The sequence below is a fragment of the Gossypium hirsutum genome, chromosome A10, assembly GCF_007990345.1.
Source record: "Gossypium hirsutum isolate 1008001.06 chromosome A10, Gossypium_hirsutum_v2.1, whole genome shotgun sequence".
Taxonomy (NCBI): Eukaryota; Viridiplantae; Streptophyta; class Magnoliopsida; order Malvales; family Malvaceae; genus Gossypium; species Gossypium hirsutum.
Window position 1 is genome coordinate 619,380 of NC_053433.1, and position 19,865 is coordinate 639,244.

General features: G+C 33.1%; 2 protein-coding genes and 1 pseudogene across 2 annotated transcripts; 1 reads left to right on the top strand and 2 right to left on the bottom strand.

The window, feature by feature from the left end:
- Positions 1–635: 635 nt before the first annotated feature.
- Positions 636–2,587, top strand: LOC107925154 (berberine bridge enzyme-like 15; annotated as a pseudogene).
- A 1,000-nt stretch (positions 2,588–3,587) lies between these two features.
- LOC107925153 (uncharacterized) lies at positions 3,588–11,731 on the bottom strand. The gene is made up of 9 exons (XM_016855743.2): positions 11,443–11,731; positions 11,262–11,359; positions 11,042–11,156; positions 9,217–10,766; positions 7,010–8,523; positions 6,708–6,832; positions 5,771–6,585; positions 5,376–5,488; positions 3,588–4,134 (listed from the first exon to the last, which is right to left on the bottom strand). Exons 2-9 carry the CDS (start codon positions 11,355–11,357, stop codon positions 3,849–3,851), a joined length of 4,614 nt encoding a protein of 1,537 aa, XP_016711232.2. The 5' UTR covers positions 11,358–11,359; positions 11,443–11,731; the 3' UTR covers positions 3,588–3,848.
- A 2,210-nt stretch (positions 11,732–13,941) lies between these two features.
- LOC107924940 (uncharacterized) lies at positions 13,942–19,628 on the bottom strand. Its single transcript, XM_016855518.2, has 9 exons — positions 19,284–19,628; positions 19,018–19,198; positions 18,856–18,918; positions 17,235–17,371; positions 16,936–16,973; positions 16,785–16,830; positions 15,883–16,047; positions 15,156–15,325; positions 13,942–14,272 (listed from the first exon to the last, which is right to left on the bottom strand). Exons 1-8 carry the CDS (start codon positions 19,420–19,422, stop codon positions 15,156–15,158), a joined length of 939 nt encoding a protein of 312 aa, XP_016711007.1. The 5' UTR covers positions 19,423–19,628; the 3' UTR covers positions 13,942–14,272.
- Between the last annotated feature and the right edge of the window lie 237 nt (positions 19,629–19,865).

Below are 19,865 nucleotides of genomic sequence, written 5' to 3' on the forward strand. Positions count from 1 at the left end.
TACACCAGATCATTTTAGATTATTTATTTCAGTCGTCCTTCTAAATTTAATTTATTTCAAGTTGAATTTTAAATAATTTCTAATTTAAATTAAGTAGAATAAAATTTTTTATGATTAAATCATTTTTTTTGGATCAAATTGAGAGGTGACAGGCATATGACAACTGGATTGAGAATAAAAAAAGTTAATGCATTATATTAGCTAAGAGAAAATAAAAATAAAAATAAAAAAGAAAAAGGGAAAGAATGTCTTAATTGAGCCTTTACGCATGGATTTGCAGTAGCCCAACACATTTCACATCACATTAACATATTCCCTGTCAATTTTAGGGATTTTATATTTCAACCATTATTAATATATTTATAAATATTTTCATATATGTGACCAACTATAATTTTTTATTAATTAGCACGATATAATTTAATAAGATTTAATTTAACTTGTCGAGTCAAGTAAAAAATATATATTTGAAAAAAATTATACCTTTGTCTCTAAAACGATAAAATTTTAATTTAATTTTTTAAAATTTAAAATTGCATCTTACCCTTTAATTGTAGTCACTGTGCTCCGGTGTAATAAAATGGATAGCTGCCGCCCTTAAACCAGAAGTTGATTATGACGTTAAGATTAGCTCAATTACACGTTTGCCTCCATTAAAACACAAGCTTTCCTTTGTCATCTATAAAACTTGAATCAAATCCTCATGTTCCTTAAAACCATATGAGCCAAGAACAAAAAACATAACAATGGCGTTTACCTCCATTTCTTCCTTATTTTTATTGCTTTTAGTCCTTCATTTTTCGTCTTCAACAACAGCTTCCACCTGCCATGCTAAAAGCTTTAAATTAAATCCCATTCAAGAAAAATTCATTCAATGTTTCAAAGCCAATTCCGAGATCCCTATTCCCGTGTCCACTGAATTTTTTACCCCAAACAATGCTTCTTTTTCCACTGTCTTGCAGTCCACGGCACAGAACCTAAGGTACTTAGAGCCGCCGGTGCCGAAACCCGAGTTCATCATCATGCCGTTGAATGAATCCCACGTCCAAGCCGCTGTCATTTGTTCCAAAGAACTTGGGATTCACATGAGAGTACGTAGCGGAGGTCATGATTACGAAGGGATGTCTTACGTATCGGAAACCGAATCACCTTTCATCCTGGTTGATCTCTCGAAGTTACGATCGGTGAAAGTCGATATCGAGAATAATACTGCTTGGATCCAAGCTGGTGCGACGATCGGCGAAGTTTATTATAGGATTTACGAAAAAAGTAAGATCCATGGTTTCCCTGCAGGTCTTTGTACTAGTTTAGGTGTTGGTGGGCATATAACGGGAGGTGCGTATGGTTCTATGATGAGAAAATATGGTCTCGGTGTTGATAATGTTATCGATGCTCGAATTGTCGATGTTAATGGACGTGTCCTCGATCGAGCAGCTATGGGTGAAGATCTTTTTTGGGCAATCCGTGGTGGTGCAGGTGGAAGCTTTGGCATTATTCTTCAATGGAAAATACAGCTAGTACCAGTACCATCTACCGTGACAGTCTTTACTATCACCAAGTCCTTACAACAAAACGGTACCAAAATCTTCCATCGATGGATCGAGGTTGCCGATAACCTCGACGATGACCTTTTCATTCGAGTTATCATCCAAACGGCAATGATCAACGGCGAGAAAACCGTGACAACATCATACAATTCCTTGTTCCTTGGTGAAGCTGATAGACTCGTAGAGATAATGCAACAAAGTTTCCCCGAATTAGGACTAACTCGAAAAGATTGCATCGAAACGAGTTGGATTAAATCGGTTCTTTATATCGCTGGATACCCAAGCAACACTCCACCGGAAGTTCTCCTTCAAGGTAAGTCCACATTCAAGAACTATTTCAAGGCTAAATCAGATTTCGTTAAATCAAATATACCAGAAACAGCATTAGAAGGTTTATGGAAAAGATTTATGGAAGAAGATACTCCGCTGATGATATGGAACCCTTACGGCGGTATGATGGCTCGGATATCAGAATCGGAAACCCCGTTTCCTCACCGGAAAGGTAACAAAATCATGATCCAATATGTAAGTGCATGGCAAGATGGTGATAAAAATGAATCCAAGCATATCGATTGGATCCGTAGACTTTACAATTACATGGCACCATATGTATCAATGTTCCCGAGAACTGCATATGTAAATTATAGGGACCTTGATTTAGGGACCAACAAAAATGCAAGCACTAGCTTCATTGAAGCTAGTGGTTGGGGGTTAAGTACTTCAAAGATAATTTCAACAAGTTGGTCAAAGTGAAAACTAAAGTTGACCCAGAAAATTTCTTCAGGCATGAACAGAGTATTCCACCTTTGCCGGTTGAAGCTAGATTTTAAGGGATAATTTTTAATTTTATTTTCTGGTTTTTATGCTTCATTAAATTGTACTTTGCTTTGGTTTTGTGTTTTGAACCAAAAGATGAAAAGAAAATAAAGGATTGTTTGGTACTAAGTTTTTAAAGGGTTTATAGGATTAGATAATGGTAATGTGTTTCTTTGTTGCTGTTGTTATTGCTATTTTATATGAAAAGGTGATTTGGAACCAAATAGGATTGATTTTGTGTGTGCATTAAATATGCTTTTTTTATGGAAAAGTATTTATTAAACATCAATTTCATGCTTTCTAGAATCTAATTACTAATTCTATCATTCCATGCTATTCCAAACCCCTCAAAAATAATCATTTTCTTCTTTTATCAATTTGCTATATATTTTTTTTTTATATATTTGGGCTTCATCTTAGTAACATTTTTTACGATTTCAAACTTTTTTTTAATCTAATTTAGTCTCTGAAATTAAAAATTATTCTCATATTAAGACTTAAATTTAACAATTGTTCTCATAATAGAGCCTACATTTTAAAATTTTTAAAGAAATATTAAAGACTAAATTAGATAAAAAAAATTCAAACTCTAATGTAATAACAATTGTCAAGTTAAAGAATTAAATTGGACTAATAAAGTTAAAACCTCAATATAAAAATAATTATTAAGTTCAAGGCTTAACTTGAAAAAAAAAATTAAACCCCAATGTAAATAATTGCCAAGTTTAAACCCCAAAAAGTAATTTAACCTTATATATATTTTTTATTTTTATATAATTTTCTATGTTTTTTCTTTATTTTTTATCTAATTGTTGTTGGAAGTAAAAATTGATGATCGGTTTAAATTTTAAAACATTGAAAAATACGAACTAAATCTCTTTCCTTTCGATTTTTTTTTTCCATATGAATTGAAGATTGAAAGGTTGAAAGACAATTTGCTCGAACTAAAAGAATAGAATGTGAAAAAGTTAAAAAGCTAAATTTATTCTTATGCCTTGAACACAAAAATTTGCATTTTCAACGAGGAGACTATTTGCTCCTCTTTTGTGAAGAAAATGGACAAGTTTGCTCAATTTTAAGCAGATAAAACTAAAATGCAATCCGGGCATAAGACAGGGACTTCTAAGATACCTTTACCAACAATATTTTCAAATCGCATTAGATTAGAAACACTTTCAAAGAATGAAATTGCAATGAGAAAATTATATGAAACACACAAAAACAGAAGTTGGAAAGTTGAATCTTCCTTCTTTTTCTTTCTTTGAACATGAAGCTGTGGCAATAGAATACAATTAGGCCTCGATACTACTTATGAACAGGTAAAATGAAACCGAAACAAATGGGCTAACCCGAAAACCTACCAAGTGAGGAGAAACTACTGGTTTCTCCAAAAATATTCATTCAACAAAAGAATGTACCCTGATTTTAAAATATTTGCAACTTGCATATCAAACTTCTATGTGCAAGACCATAATGCAACTAATTTCAGTCAACAGACTGGAAGAGCCTAATCGATATTGCTTTTTGCTCTTCGGTCAACAAAGGAAACCAGTTCTTTAAAAGATTTGCAGGAACAAACTGACCTGACATGGCAGAAACAAGATCAATATTGTTCAAATCAAGAGATGTAAGCCCCAGCAAAGCAGCAACGGTTGCAAGCTGGATGGGAAGACCAGCTCTAATTGTAGTCTCCCGCAACAAGAAAGCGTTTAACTTTGTTCTCAAGTTTTCGACCTCTTTATCTTCATATCCAACAGCATCGACTCCAATTCTTAAAAACAGACATGAAAGTTATATGAGATTTGTGAATATTGAGCTATATTAGTATTGGTTTAAGGATTTATAGCCATTCTCTGGTTTAACAATACTATTTACCAATAGATTCAAAGAAGTAAAAGTATTATGGAAGCCCCCTATATTAGTTGCATTTTGTCCCTTTTGCTTAAAAAAATGAGCAAATTAATTCCGGTACATTATATTAAAGAGCAAACTGATTGTTTTTGTTAAAAATTCCATTCATTTCTACTGTTAAAAACTAATATCGCTGACGAAAAAACCAAATAGTTACACATGGTATGTTACTTGTACCTCATGCTGACATACATGGACCATTTTTTAATGGTAGATATTGATGGAATTTTTAACAGAGGAACCAGTTTGCTTTTTGATCTAATGTACATGGACTAATTTGCCCATTTTTTTGAGTAGAGGGTGCAAAATGCAATTAGACTCTTAGTACAAGGGCCTCCATAGTGCTTTTATTGATTCAAAGCTTTCCCAAATTCGTGACTGTGCCACAAATGATCAAATTTATCTTTCAAATTTACGACTAAGTTATCATTGACTTGGCTTGGGTTTGATTCTTGAATCCTAATCTGATTGCCAAGAATTTTCAGGATAGTATTAAGATTTCTGAAAGTTGAAGTAAAAGAAAATCTTCTGCTTTAACATTTCACTTTTTTGTTCTGACCAGTAACAATTGTCTCAAACTTTTAAACTCTAAATACCCACCTTAAAGCTAAATTCAAGTTTCTTTTGGGGGTTAAATCACCTATTTGGAGAATGAACTTGGCAACTATTCCACATTAGGGCCAGAAAATTTTATCGGTCCAAGTTAGGCCTTGAACTTGAAATTGTTCCCACATAGAACTTAAACTTTTTTTATCCAAGTTAGTCCCTGAACTTAGCAATTGTTCTCATATTGGAGCTTGAACTTGACAATTGTTCCCACATTAGGACCGAAACTTTGGGACTTTTAAGGAAATATTAGGGACCAACTTGGACAAAAAAAAGTTTAAGCCCCAATGTCCGAACAATTGCTGCAGGGCCTAACTTAGACAAGAAAAAGTACAAACCCCGATGTGGGAACAATTGCCAAGTTCAGGCCCCAAAAAGTGAATTAACCCCCTTTTTTTTTAAGGAAACCTACATTGAATTTCAACTGATATACAAATAGGAAGAAAGCAGGAAAAGTGAGAGAATATATAAACGCAAAATTTAATCCAAGAATACCTCCCAAGTTGACCAAGAAGAATAATGATAGCAACACTGAGGTTCTCAAGAGCAGATGACTCCAAGGTACTCCACAGCTGGGCAATGATTTTATTACATGTCCAGTTCCAGCTCTGTTTTCATGAAATCATGAGTTAAAATCTCAGTACAAAAGATCAAACAATTTCACAACCAGGAAGCAAAATCTAAAACCAAAACATATGGCATTTCTTTTCAGACTTTTTTATTACTTTAAAATCTTTAAAAAATCATTTATCATGAAGACTTTTAAGATATTTTAATATAAAAAGTTCAAAGCTTTTGATTCAGCCAGGGGAAATTCATAGCCAAATATTACCATTTTGCTAATTTTCTTTTCTACGTTTTCTATAATAAAAGAAAAAGGTAAAAATTACCATATTGCATGCAATCAGCTCCATCAATGATAAGATGTCACCGATGTCACACAAGGTCTTGGTGACAACTGATCCAGACCGTATACCAGCCAAACTGCACTTATCTAAAAAACAGGATACATTCATGTCAAGGAAACAGCTCAAATTTTGTTCAGCTATTTTCTCAATGGACATGACACTTGAATTCGATGAATTTACTGTCAGATTTTGATGCATAAATCCTGACTGGGCAAAATTCTGAAGCTTTGTGAAGAGCAATGAGACGACAATATCTACAGAAAGGGCGTCTTTAGAAAATGGGCATCCAACACATGCATGGAACTGAGGTAGAACATCACCCACAAACGAATGAGTCGCTGTAGACATTGGTGCATGTTCACTTTCAAGGAACATGACAATCGATTTCAGTACAGTCATTGTTAAACTATAATTTCTTAAGGTGAACATTTTATTGCCACCCACATAAGCAAACGCATGAAGAATAACCAGAACCACCAAGGTATCATATCTGTGCATTCTGAAAATGTTATATGCAGCTTCACACAGAAAGCCGGCTCGGTCAGCAGCTGCACAAATTGAACCCAATATAATGCTACCGGCCACCAAAAGGTCAGCTGAAGCAGCTTCATGCTTAAATACTACTGCTGATCCATTGAAAATGGCATGTCTTCTTGAATCACATTCAACAGAAGTCTCAGAAGACAGAGCAGCACACAACATAACTCTCCCCTCTATAAGAAATTCCTCAATTAAACTAAGTAGTTCATCCAAACATAATTCATCCACCACACTTCTAGCCTCAGCATCAGAAATCACTAAACCAAAAGAACAGTTAAATAAAGCCTAAGCCGAAACAACCAAATAACAAATTATAAGAACCAATATAGATACAACAAATCAAACATAACCTAGACACAGATAAAACTTGTGAAGGTACCTTCATTAATGTGTTCAGCAAACAACTGTAAACAGGGTATGAAATCCTTAAGCAGAGAGCAGTTCTTAGATGTAGCTGTACAGAAGTTGAGAAGTACCAATGAGAAAAATACACAAGCCTTCTCCCTGAAACAAAAAACCATGAAGTTTTAGAAAGAACGCTCCGCATCTACTCATCAATTAATTTAAAAGTTGTGGGAGTCCAAGCAGGCATCAGAATGAATTAAGCAAGAGGTAAAGAACTCATAGACAGTCCTCAACAGCAGACACAATAGCATATCTTGATGATAACAAAACACTTACCTGGGTAAAAGCTCCTCTTCCAGTTTAAGAGCATGTGAAATTCTATGCACAACAAACTCTTTCTGAGCAGGCAAAGAGCATTGAACCATACAAGTTTTAGTGGCACGAAAAATTCTAGAGAGACTGCTATCCTCCTTGATGTCAGAGAACATAACACAGTATTTTGGAGTACTTTCAATGGTGGATCTAATTTCACTTTCAGATGGAATGTTCACCACTCCATCTCCAGAACTAGGAGCAACTGACATCTCCATGTCCACTCCAGAGTCCTGGGAATTGCTTAAAAAAGCTCTTTCCGCTAGCAAAGTACTGCAAAAACCCTTCTCATTACGCTTTAGAAAGTCAAAGGAACCAAAAGAACACCCATTCTCATGTTGTAATTTAGGTGAAGTGTCAACCCTACTACATTGCAACTGAATGGAACTGTTCACATTCATAACATCAAACTTATCAGAAGATGCAGGATTTTCATTTTGAAGAGAGAATCTTTCACAGTTCTCGTCCTGTACTGGTCTAAATTCATTGACCTCGAATGATTTGATTCCAGGAAATTCCATTTCAGGAAGTGTTGGAGATACAGGCCTTTCTACTGCCATCCTATAGCATTCTTCCTCCGCAGCATCATCCAAATCCAGCAATTTCATATAGTTTTTGTAGACTATTTCCTCAAAACCAACCATAGTTTTAGGATCAATAGTATCAGGGTTGCACAAATGTTCAGAGCAACCTTGCATCTGCTTAATCTGCTGACCATCACAATATTGCTCCATAGCCAAAGTCACTTCATGAGATGCTTTTCTTCTCTTACGAGATCTATCATGCACAGAGTATGCAATATCTTGCAGGTTACATCTCAAAGATTTTGCTTCTTCAGTGGGTTTGTCCATTTGTACCATACCATGCAAAACAGAAAGCTTGTCCTCAAGCTGTAGATGCAACTTCTTACTCTCACAGCACAAAGTTTCAATACATTCTACAGTATCAAGTATCAGTTTTCTCTTCCTAACACGGCCCTTAACTCTTCCAAGAGAACCAAGAGGACATTTAACACTATTCTCAGCAACCACAGCAGGATTTTCACTGCACGTATTTTCCGTAACTTCACCAGACATGCTTGAAATAGTTGGCTGTAAATTTAAGTTCTCTTCACCCAGTTTTGCTGATGTGGTAACTGAATGAGCACCTCTTTCCTGTGAGCCCACCAACTGTCTATCAGAAAAATAAGCTGTACTGGAATTTATTGCAGAACTCTGTAACATTCTTTTATTAGAGCCTCCAAATAGAGACTCCAATTTAGCATTAATACCTGTGATAGATTCACAACAGTTCGCTCCTCGTATAGGAAGCAAATGGTCATCAGGTCGAAATGTTTCCCCTAGAGGATTGGAAGCAGAGGTATCCATGTGCCTAGTCTTAAGAAATTGATTTTCAGTTTGAAGACATGTTTGCCGTAATTCTAAGCTGCGCAATTTTTTTTTCAACTTTGTTTGTTGCATACTTGAAAAGTCCCCGGCCTGCCAAGCATATAAAAAACCCCATGTACAACCATGATCAGAATCAATGGCAGAAATAGCAACAATAATGAAAATACAGAACACTGTAAGACTACGCAAAAACCTTATGCAATTCAAATTGATCTAAACGAAAAAAAACATACTACCATGAGACAGCATATTTAAATTCTTTTTTAAAAAATTATGAAAAGGTACAGATTACACAAAATCATAGGATAAACGTGAGATAAAATATACAAGGAAACTTGTAATGATGAAATCCCTCCCTCCCTCCCTCCCTCCCTCCCTCTCTCTCTCTCCACCTTATTCATTTTCTTCATCTTGTTCCATCCTTTATTTTGAAAGGCTTTATTTCTATTTTTTAGTTTTTTCGACGCTGGGGAAATTAAATTACGAAGAGCAATCATATCATCAAAACCACCCACAAATTGAAGTAGCATTGAAAGCAAACAGATACCCTACCGACCAGTTCAATAATACTGAAAAGCCATCAGGTAACATTCAGTCTAAGAAAACCACCCAAAAGCAAAATATAGTATCAAGTGCCAAAACTGTATGCTATTTTTCAAACAAAAAAAAGAATTACGATACTACAGCCATCAATCGGGAAAATAATTAAAATTTTGTGGACAAAAGGATCTAAAATGCGAGAATAAAGAAAGACACTCAGAGATATTATTAACAGAAACTAACCTTTTCCATGTCATATATACCTTCAGCAGGAGCTAAGAAACAATTATCTACAGCATCCAAACGGTCCAAAAGTTGAATTAACTTGAGCTTCATGCAACCTATTTCTTGCTGCAAAAGATTACTACGACCTTTTTCCAGCCTAGCAACATCTTTTGCATGCTTTACTCTTTCCTTTTCAAACTTCAGTTGTTTTTTCAAAAGCTTTACTTCTGCTACTTCAGCACTAATACCATTGTTAGATGAAACAAACAATTCACCAACTTTTTTTTTATTGGATGAGAGTTCATGTATCTGCTTCTGCAGTTCATTAATCTTCAGCTTAGCATCTTCTAACAGCTTTGATAGATGATCACCACAGTGTTCTCTTTTCATCGTCTTTGTATTCACCTCCACAAGCTTTCTTTTCTTTTCTGCTTTCCTCATGTTTGAATCTGCTTTTTTTCTCTCACTAATAGTCTTCTCTTTCTCAATATCCTCAACTTGCAAAGAACCAGAAACTGCCCTTGACTTGTCTGCATCTTCCTTCAACACCTTGAATTGTGCTGTCTTTTCTGTTTTTGCAGCAATTGTATTTCGATCAGATTGGTCAAAAGGAGCCTCCTCCATATTTCTTGAGCCAGAAAGTTCATGTAAATTTTTATGTAGTTCTTCATTCCTTCTCCTGGCCTGTTCTAGTTGTTTGGTCAAATTATTATTGTGCAGCTTCTCTTTGACAGCTTTCTTCTTAGTTGCTTCTACAACCTTCCTTTGTTCCTCCACTTTGGGCCCTTCAACAGCCTTCTTATTTTCTTCTGCAATCTTCCTTTGCTCTTCTGCTTTAGCCATCTCAATATCAGCTTGTTTTCTTACTTCAACCGCCTTCTTCATGTTTTCTTCTGCAATCTTCCTTTGCTTCACTGCTTCAGCCATCTCTAAATCAGCACGTTTTCTATCTTCAACAGCCTTCTTCTTAGTTTCTTTAGCAATCTTCCTCTGCTTCTCTGCTTTAGCCATCTCCAAATCAGCACATTTTCTTTCATCAACAGCCTTTTTCTTAGTTTCTTCTGCACTCTTCCTCAACTCGCTTGCTTTAGCCATCTCCAAATCGACAAGTTTTCTTTCTTCAACTGCCTTCTTTTTCTCTTCTTGTAGCTTCTTAATTTCCTCGTCAAGATTTGACTTCTCTGAATCCAACTTGGATTTTGCTTCACTAACATCTTTCCTTAGTGTCTCCAATTGTTTTAACCTATGTTCTTCACCAGCCTTACCCTTCTCAGTTGCAGCATATGTTGATGCTTCAGCTGCTTTCCTCTTTTCCAAATCTGCCCTCTTCTTCTCTTTCTCAACAAGCTCCTTGAGCCAGCTTAGTTCCTTATTCATGTCAGAAACTCTAGCTTTAAGCTGCTTTATTTCTTCAATTTTATCTTCAATATCCGAAACTCCTTTTTTCTTTAAGTTGGATATCTCCGACTTTAAAACAGATAACTCATTCTCTAATGAAACTCTTAAAGCCAACTCTTTTTCTCTGCCCTCTTTCTCTACCTTCGTTAGTGCCTGCTCTTCTTCATAAGCTGAACGTTCAAAGCAACAAATTATAACAAAAATTGCAGGACACTTCAAATTGAACTTGTACTCCTTTAATATAAAATATCAACATAAATGGATTCACAATTGATGGACGAAGGCTAGCCTAAATGTATGAAAACAACCATTAGCAGACATAAGTTTCAGCTAAATCCTTCGAACTTATTATATAATTATACATTAACCCATTATAAAATTAAAACCCTAAACAAACACTATGAAATCAACAAAATGATGTTAAACATAATCGCATTGCTTTTACCTTTCTTAAGAGTCAAATTCTCAGCTTGAATATCATCATATCCTTTTTCAAGTATACGAATTCCTTGCTTTAGAAAAACTCGCCCCCTTTCTGCCTTCGAATATTTGTTTTTCCACTGAAATAAATAAGAAAAAGTTTACACAGAGAAACAAGAAATAATACATTATGAAAATATTGTAAAACATATTGTAAAATATGCTTCTCTAATTTGAAATCATACCACTTGACAGCAGCGTGATACTTGAACATCCTCCAGTGGCGCGTCCGCCACACTCGACTCTGAAGTGCCTGGAGTACCAGGAAACTCCGCCGCCATTGCTGCCAAAGCATCCAGAATTTGAGATTAGGAAATAATACAAACTAATCAGATTTCAACAAATGAAAAAAAAAAAGGTTTCTACCTTTTCAGACTGATCTCTTTTTTTTCTTTTTCCCCCCTTTTTGGAGCAAATTCTCAGGAAACAAACATTATAAGAAAGTGAAATTATCAACGAGAAGCAAAACAAGACGTGCTTATGTTGGATTTAATATTGTGAGAATGATGCCATTGCATGTTTTAAATCAAAAGAAGCCAAAACGAAAAGAAAAGAAAAGAAAACCCTAAACCTCGATTATGGAGGGAAAAGGGTTGCAGATGCAGTGGACAGTGAAGTGAATTTCGGGGTAAAATTTGATTTTTTAGCAATTTAATATACAACTCTCCTATTCAAAACCTTATTTATATTAATTGAATTATTTGAAATGAGAATTTTAAGAATTAATTGAATGAATTTTTTTTCCGAACATACAAACCATATTTTGGTTAATTCAATTAGTTAATCGAAGTTTACATATATTTATTTTTTTAGTTAAAATAAGTGTAAAATATATAAAAATATATTATATATTTTAATTAATTACTCAATTTTAAATCGAATTAATATATAACTTAAATTTTAAAAAATTATTACCAGAGCTCCGATTAAACTAAATTTAATCACCGTCTGATTAACTAAATTAAATCAGTTTGGTCAATAAATTTAGATTTAACCAAACTATGAACATCCTTATCTCTATATAAATATAAGTATAAACTATCCATAATCAGTCTTTCTATATCTTTTTTTCAATTTTAACACTTATTACTTTTCTGTTAAATTTCTATTCTTTTATAATTTTAACACTCTCATTAAAAATTATTTTTATTTTAATCATTCCTCCATTAAATCAAATAGAATATTGATTGTACCAATATATGTGCAACTTTTTTTAAATCCAGTCCTCTACAACTTTTTTCCTTGAGTAAACTTAGTGGGATGATCCAATGCAGTGTTTGTCCTTTAATTTTTCTAATGTGAGATGGTACATGGTTGATTGGTGGCTTCCTCAACTGTAAGTTAAACGTGGATAGCACTTCAAAAGAGTAGTTGGGTTTGGAGGGGTTCTAAGGAATAATAAAAGTGAGATTTTGGTACTCCTTTTATGTCCAATACCTATTTCGGATAATGAAATCGTTTATGCTGTAAAATATGTATTGATAATGTTCAATATGGTTTTCTTATTTCACCAAATATGGTCATCGACTTAGACTCCACAGTTGTCTTGTTTCTAGTCTAAAATAATCACAAAAGACTATCATTTTCGAAAGTCTTTAACATTGCTGATTGGTGTGTATATCTTATTAGCGATGTTTCCTATTGCTAAGTTTTAAAGGTTGCTAATGGTTTCAGGATGCACTTGCTAAAGTTGGTGTGAATAGCCCATCAATATTTGAAGCCAATGGTGAGTCCGTGTTCAAACTTTATGTGTTTTATTGTACTCGAGGATTCTTTTGAGTGATGTTTCTTACGTTGTCCCTTTGAGATGGTTATTTTGCTTTCGATTTTTAGGACGAGAGTAGTTTAATTTTTATTTTTAGCCATTTCTTTCTCCTAATTAGACTTTGTATTCTAATTTTCAATTAACGAAAATGTTCCTTTGTTGAGATTTTTTTTAAAAAATTTTGTGCAAAAATAAATGTGTTGAGGCAAGTTTTTGAAGTAGCCTACGAAGTGCCAACTAGACATGGCCACTTCCATCATTACTTACTTACCATATTTGGAGTTGACAATTTATTAAAACAATGAACTTTAAATGGTATTAATATCCTGGATATATGCAAGCTAAACTTTGAAGACCAATAATTTTTAAGCAATTTTCCTTCATGATTGGAGTGATTCAAATCAAGCAATTGAATCCCTTAGATTGTGGAGAACGATTCAAGATTGCATTGAAGATACCATTGAAGAATGAATCTCCAACAGTCCAAATTACATTAGTTTTTATTAATATATTGTATTTTGCTATTTTATAGATAAGGAGTTGGATTGTAATAGATGTCCATGTTAGCAAGTCTCTAAAGCTTCTATATATTGAGAGGCTTGTGTAGACTTTGTACAAAGTGGAGAGAACACTTTATTGTTCACAAAAGAACATATTTTTGTGAGAGCATTTCAGAGTAAACAATTTGAGTTTATAGCCTAAATTTTGAAGGAGAGGATTTAGATATAAGTGATCTAATCTTTAGGAACAAAAGTGAGGTTCTTATCTCAGGCAGTGTTAGAACATAATTCACTGAGTTAGGCTCTGCAGATATAGAGAAACCGAACTATATAAACACAAAAGGCCATTCCATTTTTTTGATGTCTTCAACACTAATTGGCTTGTATATATTATCAGTGATGTTTCCTTCTGCAAAGTTTTAAAATACGCAGATTAATTTCCCTACATCTACGAAGTCCAGTCCAGTAAGAAATATTTACTATCTTCAACACTTGCAACAAATGATCCTAAATCTATTGCACACCTGTGAAAATTTTATTACCTTTGCACCTTGAAGATCAATACTCTCACTACTAAATTCATCCCCGTTAACTCAAGTAAACACAACACAAGCAATTTTACTATCAAAATGCCCTTACAAAGTAAAGTTCCTTGCTAGAAAAGATTAAATGTTAAATCTCTCAATACATTAATTTATACAAGTCTCTTAATTATGTGGAAATATTTCGAAAATTTCTAACATAAGAAGATCTATATCAATCCTTATAAAACAACAATGAAAGAAGCCTAATACAATAGAATACTAGTAAATAATGTAAACATGGACTCTTGGCAGCTAAGAATACAAAGTTTCAATCCAATCCAATATTCACGACCCAATGGATTGGATAAAAGTGATCTGATCCGATCCAATTCTCCGAATATATTTCCCTAAATGATATGATCTTAATCAATAAAACTAAATATCATCCACATAATTAGCACAATTCATAAACATGATTAAATAAATTGCTAGCATCATAAATATAGAAATTGCCTTAACTTGTTTCAGTGATCCAAGGAGTGAGCACTCCCTCTTACACTCAATCAACCTTTCCATATTTTTCAACAAACGATGTTCAAATGAAATGTTTGTTTTGAGTTGTAATAATTTAAATCTTGTGATGTTCTTTTTCTTAGGAAAAAAAAAATCGAAATTGGTATCTAAAACTTTACATTTTTAGAATATGTAAGAAAACATGAAAACATAAAATAAAATAAAAAGTTAATGTGAGTATAGGAAAACACTATTGCAACTAAAAAAATTTCCTTTATAAATTCAACTTTTAAAACTGTTTATTATTATAGCCAAATTTTCAAAATTACAAAAAGAAGGAAAGCTACAGCAGAAAATAATAGAACAATACACCAATTTGTGCAATCAATAATTTAGAATCACTTGGACAATTTGATATTTTTTAATGGCATATTACAAGCTCCTTTGACTTTGGCTACAGCTATTTAGTTTATTGAGAGAAATTGCAATAAATTTTAAATAATAATTAAATAATTTTCAATAAAAGAAAAAAGTTATAAATTTTATTCTAATATCTGTTTTATCCTAATATTTTCTAATATTACAATTTTTTTTTCATTTTTTAAGGCTAAAGTGCAACTTTAGCATATATAAATAATATAATAATTTTTAAGGAAATTAATATGCAAATTTTTATTTTGAGGCCCCTACCTGCCCCTTTGCATTCTCCTCTACAACCTACACATAGGATTTATGCACTTCATATAATAAAAAATCAAAACCAAATGATTGTTTTACCTAATTTTCCAAAGGATTGTATTCTTTTACCATCAAAATCTCCCCGCATAACTTTTGCGGCACTTGGTCTAATTCTTTACCTTCCTGCCACGCCTGCCCTACCAAAACACCAGGTCCTATATGCCGGATGTATATCACAACCTCATCACTGAACGGATATGGATGTTTCACTGCAAAACTACAATTATGTTACTAATGTTTTCTTTTTTAAAAATGCATAAGGATATATTTAACCTTTATAGTTTACATTTTTTTTTTAATTTGATCATTATTATTTTTAGTTAAATTTGACTTTTAACCTTTTAAAAAATTCGAACTTGACCATCAACTTTTCAAAAAGAATCGAATTGTTGTTTAATGAAAATGTTAACTAAAACATTATTTTTTAAACATAATAGGTCACATGAAAATAACGTGTACTTCATGCTAATTTTTTGAATTTTTATGATTTCTTTTTTGTACTTTTTTTATCTTTGAATATTTTTCTCATATCAACATTAAGTACAAGTGAACTAGCTCATGGGGTTCTCATGCTAAAATTGTTAAAAAATTAATGTTTTAAACAACATTTCCATTAAAAAAATGATTTGGCTCTTCTTAAATGGTTGAGGATCAAATCTAACTCAAAAAAATATATACAGGTAAAATTAACAAAAGATGTAATATTGAATACTAAATTATCATTATACCTCATAATTAGCAATTATTAATAAATTAATAACTTCACCTGGCTTTGGGAAGCCACTTGGAAATTCATCGAGATCGAAGAGGCCATCCCCGAACTCATATGCCAAATCACAGGGTTGTTCAGTTGACATTACTTCTTTCATTTCAGTCACCTCAAAATAGAAGGGACATAACTGATTTGCAAACTGAACCACAATTGATCCACCTAAGAAATAATAGTAAAAAGAGAAAAAAAGAAAATTTTACTTGACTGAATTCAAATTTAAAGATGCATTGCTAGAAATTTGTGTATCAATAGAAGCCAATTGAAACGATGGACTAAACCAACCAATAAGTACTTATCTTTTTTTTTGTCCTTGTTAGTACCTTTATTTAAATATCAAAAAGCACATGAAGCACATTTGAGTATGCAAACTAAAATTTCTTCAATGTAATGGCAATGGCATCATGGATCAAGAAATTCTATTTCATTATTTCTCCTTATTTAACAAAATGATTTTTTTCTAACCATTTAGAGATAACCATTAATTAACCAAACTCTCCCAGGTATAAATTTTCATTAGGTAGTAATTTCCCTTCTATTATCATTAATTTGAGTTAGTTGCTTAGCTCTTGCAAATTGGCTGTGAAACAGAGTAGAAAGCAAACAACAATTTTATTTGTGTTCTACTTTAATGTCCCATATCTGACATTGTATCTACTTCTATTTCTAAATAAATGGTCAAGTATTCACTAAAATTAGTTCAACCATAGCCATCAACCGTCAAAGCATCAATCAAGTAAAGAATCTAATCCAGTCTTCATCATCTTCCTTGAAATAATAATAACAAGAACCTTTGTAGCTGAGGGTGAAATTACTAATATGAAATGGCTTATACACTAGATTAACCCTGCTAATCAACCCAAAGTAGAGCATATGCCAGCAGAGATAAACATACTTACTGGAAAAACGGCCATATGTCTTCCCATTATTGCCATAAAATATAGTCTGAGAAGAGAATCAGCCAACTCAAATAGTTAATTACAAAGGGAGAGTATAAAAAATATGAGGAAAAAAGAATGACTAGCTTCATCATATTAATGTAGAACTAACCTTCTTGAAGAATTTCAACCAAGCAATAAGAAATGGACCTAGTAGAGAGAAGCACATTATTAAATCTTTCGAAACTAACCTACAGTTAACATTTATTTATTTTTAACAAAGAAAGAAGAGAAGTTCACAAGAATATCCAGCACACAACAGAAACAACATATATGCACATTATTAGAGGCAGCAAACAACATGTAAACTCTAAATATTGAAAATTTCTAAGCTTAATCTCAGAAAATACAATGCAAAGGTATTAAGTGATACCAATTGCCAAGTTGTTGGCAATAACTCAAATAAATTACCTCCACTGGTTCTGCAGTTATAGACATGAAACGGAATTGCAGTGTCTTTATTAAAACGAATGTTGGAATCAGTTTTCTTGACAAACTTTGGGTCATGGTATCGTGTGCCAGCTATCTCCCAAGCTATTGAAATAAGCCTGCATCGCATACTCATAAATGTAGAATTGATTTCGGGAAGCACTTGAATTAAACTAATTTTACAGTTTTCTACTTGTTTCAGTATCCTATCTCCCAATGTAATGCATCTTTTAGTTATGCAGGCTTAGAAATGCAACATCGGTATGCGTTTAGCATTATTTCTGACTGCCCAAAAGTACTTTTTGACAGAAAAAGCAATGTTAAACAAAGGATTTTTGTCATCCAGAACATTGAAAGTGCGTTTGAAACCAAAGCAAGAAGCTGTCTCTTAGATGCTTTTCAAAAGCAATTTTTAACCACAATAATAATGCTAAACTAGAATCAATGCTAAATAAGGCACTTTTGGGTAAAAATACCATGGAGACCCTTGTACTGGAGTCGGATTGCATTTTACCCCCTCTACTACAAAAATGGACAAATTAGTTTCTGTATGTTAGATAAAAAAAATTGATCCTTCTGTTAAATATTTCATTCATTTCTATTATTAAAAACCAATTCATCTACATCAGAATAAAGTATACGAGGCATGCCATGTGTCACTATGTCTAGTTATTTTGTTAACCATGCCAATTTTTATCGGTACAAATGGATGGAATTTTTAATAAAAATGACCAATTTGCTCTTTGATCTAATGTATAGGGGACTATTTGCCCATTTTTTTAGTAGAGGGGACAAAATGCAATCTACCTACCAGTACAAGGGCTTCCATGATACTTTTACCAACACTTTTGCCATCCAATTATAAAACCAAACATTCAGCCACAACAACAATGTTATACTAGAAGCAATGCTAAATAAAACACTTTTTCCATCCAATTATAGAACCAAACAAAGAAGCCGCGTGTTAGGTGCTTTCCAAAAATACTTTTCAAGTATGCTCAAGTAGAAGCAAGGCAATAGAACCAAACAATGAAGCTAGATGCTATGTACTTTTCAAAAGCACTTTTCAACTGATATTAAAGGTAAAAAGGCCTCTCCAGTCACTATCAATTTCGAAATTTAACAAATTGGTCCCTCTCAAAAAACAATCAAAGCAATTTAATCCTCGTCAATTTCGAAAGTGTGCAACTAATGTCAATTAATTTCAGATTTGATGTTTTCCATCAATCGTACTTGATTATAATTGGTATAATAATTTTAGCCCTCAAAGATTACATATTCTATCAATTTGGTCTTAATTTAACAAACTTATCCCGCAACATATGTGTAAATGTTGAGGTTGAATTTATTGAATTTTTTAAAATTAAGGCTAAAATGGAAAAATATGTAATCATCCGAGGCTAAATTTGTTATTATATCAATCAAAATATATACAATTGACAGAAAACACAGTCATTAATTGTCCTTAGTTGCTCCCCTTCAAAAAATTAACAGCTATTAAATTGCTTCAATTTCTTTGACAGGAATCAATTTGCACAATTTTGAAATTGGGAGGGACTGGAGAGGTCTTTTTACCAATATTAAACTAGGGAAGAAAAGAAACCTCGGATTAAGTAATTGCAGCAATCGATGACGTCTTTCCTCTGGTATGTCTTCAATTTTTTTCCTGAAGAAGAAGAGAACATGATTTCCATTACAAATCCTATAATATAACTAAAGAAACAAACAAAAAGCAAGAAAAAATGTAAAATGAGAAGAGCTAAGCCAGAGATAGGCAGCTGGATTATAAGAACCAGGATCCAAAGGAATCAAATAGTTAGGAGGATCAAGAAACGTAACGACATCCATTTCTTCCAAGTAAGGTTCAAACGACGTCGTCTCCGAAGCTCCATTCACCCCTGCTCTAGCTCCAACTGAAATCTTCCTTCCACCGCAAAATCTTAGACCTGAAATTCAGAAATCACAAAACCACACTAAAACACAGTACTAGCTTGCATGATTTTAGTAATATTAAATGGAATCGAAACTGACCTGGAAACGAGGATAGGCGAAGAGCCGGCGGTGAGTGTGAAGATGAGCTGATTGAAATCAGGCATCCGCCGCTTGGTCTCGAGCAAATAGGCGTCACAAAAGATAAAGGAGTGTTATAGCTTCCAATAGAAACCCTCATACTTATCTCGATTCCAACACTAACCTCTCTTGCAGTTGCATCTAAAATTGTGCTTAAAATTTTCAACTATATCATCTCATATGCTGCAAATCTTTGAATCTTTTGCTTTCTCCCTCGCTTTTCACTTGCACTCAAGCTTCCAATTTGTGTTCTTTTTTATTTATTTATTTGAATTTCATTTTCTCTGTAATATGGTTAAATATCCGGTATCACTGAACTATTACTAAATTTAAATTTTGTAGTGTAACTTAAAAAAATTATAAAATTATTATTGAATTATTTTAAAATTTTTATTTAAATTATTAAAATTCTCTTTTAAATTTAATTCACAAGTTTCAAAGGAGAAAAAGTTATTTAGATTTTAATTTATAAATTTGTGAGGTCGATGGTTATTTTATGAAAAAAATTAAAATGTAGAAGAGAAGGAAAACAAAGCTTTTGAT